At 39.6% G+C, this 5,659-nt stretch overlaps 1 protein-coding gene across 1 annotated transcript; it reads right to left on the reverse strand.

Annotated features, from left to right (window-relative positions):
- Window positions 1-1,289: 1,289 nt before the first annotated feature.
- Window positions 1,290-4,345, reverse strand: mc2r (melanocortin 2 receptor). The gene is made up of 2 exons (XM_029451897.1): window positions 3,993-4,345; window positions 1,290-1,848 (listed from the first exon to the last, which is right to left on the reverse strand). The coding sequence occupies exons 1-2, from the start codon at window positions 4,343-4,345 to the stop codon at window positions 1,290-1,292; spliced, it is 912 nt and encodes a 303-aa protein (XP_029307757.1).
- Window positions 4,346-5,659: the final 1,314 nt, after the last annotated feature.

Consider the following 5,659-nt stretch of genomic DNA (forward strand, 5'->3'; position numbering starts at 1 on the left):
CACTTTATGTTTATCCTGTTCAATACATGTGGACCGTGTTTGGCCCTCGACGTAGTCCCAGTTTTTAATGTTGGCCCTCTGTGAATGAGTTTGACCCCCCGTCTACTGCTTGCTTTGCGCAGTCTCGCGACGGGCGGGGCTCCGCCCCCTACACACACACACACACACACGCACACACACACACACACAGCGGAGGAAAGGAGAGGGGAGAACTAAAAACAAATCCGCTGCTAAATGTTTTACTTTAAAATGGCACAGTATAATTATTTATTACTTGTTAAGTTAAAAAATGTCAGCTCAAAATTGTCTGCGAGCCATATCGCGTTATCGAAAGAGCCATAGGTTCCCGACCCCTGATCTAGCTGAACCAAAAACAGATATTGCTTAATGTAGAATAAAAGCCAATCAGAATAGGCTACCAAAGATAGTTCTTACAAATTAAGTTCAGGCAAAATAAAAAAATAAAAGTCTGCTATATATAACAATTATGAGATTATCTTGATGATTTGTTCCAGAATACCAAAATAACAAAGATTCTGTTTTTTTATTTATTTGTATGAGTAAAGTCTTGGAGCTATATTAATCAAAATTCAACCAGAATATTTATTATTTTGGTTCATTCTAGACATGCACAGTAGTCTTATGCTCATTACTTTGAATACAAAACAATATCGATCTATTAGTAGAAAAATACAAGGATTATAAAGAAGCATAATCCTCTTTCACCACAGATTCTAATCACAGCAAGTTTAACACTGGAACCAGGTAAAAAGGCATTATGAAACGTCACATCTATTGTTTTATATCAATAGGTAGTTCAAATACATTCATATTTGGATAGTCATTCAAGTAGTTACATTTAAATGTTGACATTATTTCTGTATTAACTACTGAAACTACAAAAACATTTGGGCCATAAAATGTTTGTTCTTTTTTACCCTTCCTTCTATACTGTATGTATTGTTTGTTCATGTATGACCTGTGAACAAGTGGCCTCGTTTTATGATAAACTCAATTGAGTGGCATTTTTTGCTGACATTTTACTTTTTTGTATAATATTTTGTTATAATATAATTTCAAGGTCGCTTTAGTTTATCAAACTACATTTGTCCCTGGGGTGTAGCTTGGCTGTAGCTCAACTTCTTCTAGTAAGAAGTAATTAGAAGTAGCTTCCCCAACACCGAATATATGCAACCCAATGAATGTAAAGCAGTCTGCAGGTAAAGAGCAGCTGTGCACTAAATGTGGATAAATAAAAGGTTACACTAAAAGGAGCAAATAGATTTTCTCTACGAGCACCACTTCCAGTCCGAACAAAGCAGCATCCTTCTGAAGGTGTGTCTAAGCTCGGCACTGCGGAAAGCGTAGATGGCAGGGTCGATGAGGGCGTGGCTCATCAGCAGCACAACATGCAGCTGGAACAGTGATCGATAACACTCACAGTACGGGTTCATGGGGCACACCATGATGATGATGAGGTGGAGGAAAAACGGCGTCCAACACACAACGAATACTCCAAACAGGATGGTGAGAGTCAGGGCCCCTCTTATGCTGCTGCCCCACCACCGCTGACGGCGACAGTTTCCCCTGCCGCTGGTGGGCAGAGCAGCGATCTTCCTGGCATGGATGCGTGCCAGCATGAACATGTAGAAGTATAGGAAACAGATAATTGCCAGGGAAACGACAAAGAAGACAACAAAGCAGATCATGATGAACTTGGAGGCGAAGAACCTCACCATGAGCACGGCTGACACCCCACATGTTATCCAGATGACACCCAAGATGATCCTTGTGCGCTGCATAGTCATGATGTTGTGGTATCGAAGAGCATGGAAGATGGTGATGTAACTGGAAGTGAAAACGAATCATTTCATTATCTTTTGGTGTTGGATTACACTGAACTCACTTTTACCTTTTTGTTAAATTATGTCAGTGTGTTTTTAAAAATGTATTGTTGACATTTAACACTGATGTAGCTGCTTTACACAAGATTTGATATTCTGAATATATTGAAATAATGTTTCTATGATATTCCATTGAATTAATGCAAAATTAGGAGGTGCCATGATAAAACTGCAAAAGGAGAATACAGGACAAGGGATTTAAAGAGCAGAAATAAAATTGCAAATAAAAACTTTTTTCCTTTCAGTTGGAATTCAACAAAGGATTCAATGACTAAAACCCACAGAGAATTATAGCCCGACTCTGCTCTATGGAGTTGCATATCCAGGGCTGTAGCCAGGAACATTTTCTAAGCTTTGGCTCTATACACTTTCAGCTGCTCAAATAAAACATATTAAATCAAATCCTAGCTGAAATACAGTATATCAGTTAGGTAATGTGTCTGTAGGACAACATAGCATACATAAATATAGCATCATTTACCTTATGGTTATTTCATTGATCTGTGTTTATAATATAAAGATACCTATACCATACCATTATTAAATTAATATCATATCATTTTAAATGATTTACTGGTATTGATGTTATTATCTCCTCCAACCTTTGCAGTACAAACAAGCCCATGGCAGTTCCATTTCAGCTGTCAAAAACCTGATATCCATAAGGTTAAAGGCACAGGTTAATATGAGGCCATTTACAAAAAGTGTTTTAAAAATTTGGTACAACCCAAACCTGACCCAAGCATGCACTGTAACAGCTCATAAAAAACAGCAAGCTTGAACCCCAAAGCACGACTCATAGGCAGACCGGTTGAGATTAAAGTTCACGTTTTCTTGAATCAGAAAATAGGCAAGGGTCAAAACCAGGTCAGTTGCAACAGGCAAACAAGATGATCAACAAAACATGGATCAGGCAGTAGGTCGGGCAGGCTACAAAACTAGGGCAAATGCAAACTACACAATATTTTTGTACAAGGGCCTGACTCCACCAAAAGTGTTTTTTCCCAGCTCGGTGACCAGAAGGAAATGCCAAACGTGCAGCGTGAGACTGAACTCTACCGGTAAATTGTACTATTGTTATGAACTAAAATTAGTGGCTGCTTGGAAGGTGTATAATAGGTGAAATATGGTAAACATGGCACAAATGGAAAGTGTAGCCTATGTGACTTGTGGTAAAGCAGGCATAAAACACTGCAGTGGGCCTTTTAATGAACTGATCCATGAGTTAGAGCTCAGAGAGAAAAGTTCAGACTTTTTCCAAATTGTCCCCAGAGTCCTAGTTAGTAAGACCTGCTGCTTTGAATTTAAATATGAGTAGAGGCTAATTGGTTATAGGGTGCACAATCCACAGAGAAACAGTCTAAAACAGCCAGCACAACAGTAAACAGATCTATGGAAATAAATAGCTGTAACGTCCCGTCATGTGTGTTAATGTATTTATGTTATATGTTTAGTTTATAGTCTATGTTTAGATATATGTTTAGTCTTGTCTCATTGTTCACTTAAGTTACAGTCACTCATGTCTAGTCCCGTCATGCACTGTCTGTCATTACATTTCCTGTTTTATATTGTAATTACCTTTCCTTCTCGTTTCAGAGCACTTCCTGTTTGAGTTTTTCCCGCCTTTTTGATTGTTGCCACCTGTTTTCCATTACCTTGTGTGTGTGTGTATGTGTATATAGTCCTTGTCTCCCTTTGTCCTGTGACAGTTCGTTTTGTGTTTTGCCACCAAAAGAGCCAGTGTTTTTTAATCAAGTAACCATAGTAGAATTTTTGCCTTTAGTTTAGTTCATGTTTTTTCCTTGTTTGAGTGATTCTTTTGTTGTACTTGCACGTTCTTGAGTAAAGACCTTTTTACTTTTGTAACCTTGTCTTGAGTTGTTGCTTTTGAGTTCAACCTTTTGTGTTACGTTCATAACAATAGCGTTGGAATGGGGATCATTTTGGATTAGTGGGCTGGGGGGGAAATACGTTCATATCATCACAGATTCAAATCCATCCCTCACACTGTCAAATATATGGTTTAGAAATACTGTAAATGTTCATCTGAAACATTTTTGTGTGCAAATCAAAGCCCTTTGTACATACCGGTCCACAGCAATAGCCAGGAAACTGAAAATGGAGCCCACAAACGACATACACAGCAGGGAGTCCATCACATCGTCCAGGTTCATCTCAGAGGAACCTTTCTTCTCCAGCTGTCCCACATTTGTAAACACAATCATCAGGGTCTCCCAGGTTTTAGTGAGGCTCGCAATGGTGTTGAAGGCCGCCAGGCTGCAGATGAAGCAGTACATGGGCGAGTGGAGGTTCCTGTTCCGTATGACGGCCACCACAACCAGCAGATTCTCCGCCAGGCTCACCACCCCGATGGTAAAGAAGAAAGGGACAGGGACCTTCACCTCAGGGCAGTCCGACTGATTCGCTGTGGTAGCGTTCATAGTTAGCCAAGATGGTGTTCTGTCTATATTAAAAAGTTGATCAACATGGAAACTACAGCTAAATAGACATTAATATTAATGTTATGTTCTCAAGATGTGGGGAATCATTTGAAGAAAAATGATCTCATGGGATGTTTAGTCTTACTGTATCTTCAGTTTTGGACTAGATTAAACTGCAGCTCATTATATAAGGTGTCATGTGCTTGGGTAGACTATGACAGCTTCTCAAGTATTTTAAATCTTGCCTTAATCTTCTACTCTGTGCTCAGTGTAGGTTATGTCACCAGCAGATGCACAGTGACTACTTCCTCCGCTGGGTAATCACACACACAGGAATGCTGGCAACGAGCTGCTCCCTGCAGCCAGTTTGTCACTTTCCACAAAATGTCATTTTCACATAGGCGTACTGTATGTCCTATTTTCAGCTGGGGTGGGGGGGGGGTGGTGGTTTTGTCACAGCTCAGTCATAATCTACAGCCATGTAGCTACATCTGTAAGCCACATCTGCCTCTCTTTAGCTGTTTACACAAGGGACATGCAATTGATTGTTTTCTGTAGGTGTTTTGTTCAGACAGTGAGTTACAATCAGACACTCAATTATTGCCAAAGTGGTTAAACTAGATTTCAGTGCAGTGGTTTAGATTGCTGGTCTTTTGAACTGTGTCGATGGAAACCTGTCTGCTTTCTTTTAAAGCCTGGTAAGAATTTTTGCTTGATGCGTCACCTGTGGAAAGACAAATTAAAATTCATTAAAATCCACAAGTATAGTCTTCCTGCATCTGTTAAATGTGTGATGCATCCGATGCTTCACATACTGAATTTGGAATTAATTGGGATGGGATCACACCAGCTGCAACGCATAAAGTGTGGTAGTTCCTGCTTTACCATGTTTACACACACACACACACACACACACACACACACACACACACACACACACACACACACACACACACACACACACACACACACACACACACACACACACACACAGATTCACAAGGTGAAACCAATTCAAGCTTCACTATCGTGACAGGTATTCATGTACGTTTGGAGTCAACCTGTATTTTTGTGGCCTTTTATCCAAGGTCGAACAGCTCTTTATTCTATTCTGCCATTCAACTTGAGCATGTTTAGTTCCACCTTTGTAATTGGAAAGTGTTCTTAGGGGTAAGAAACTCATTTAAAAAGGAACAATTACTCATCATCATAATCACAATCAAACTGAGGGAAATGCCCTTTGATCTGGGTTTCAGAATTCCTGCAAGGCTGCAGACTGAATATGATTATAATAACTAATAATAATAACTTTTT

Source organism: Cottoperca gobio, chromosome 16 (genome assembly GCF_900634415.1).
Source record: "Cottoperca gobio chromosome 16, fCotGob3.1, whole genome shotgun sequence".
In the NCBI taxonomy this organism is placed as follows: Eukaryota; Metazoa; Chordata; class Actinopteri; order Perciformes; family Bovichtidae; genus Cottoperca; species Cottoperca gobio.

Coding starts and splice junctions, on each gene's coding strand:
- mc2r (XM_029451897.1), bottom strand. CDS start 4,345: ATGAACGCTACCACAGCGAATCAGTCGGACTGCCCTGAGGTGAAGGTC. Junction 1,849..3,992: donor CTGGCTATTGCTGTGGACCG/GTATGTACAAAG, acceptor TTTCACTTCCAG/TTACATCACCATCTTCCATG.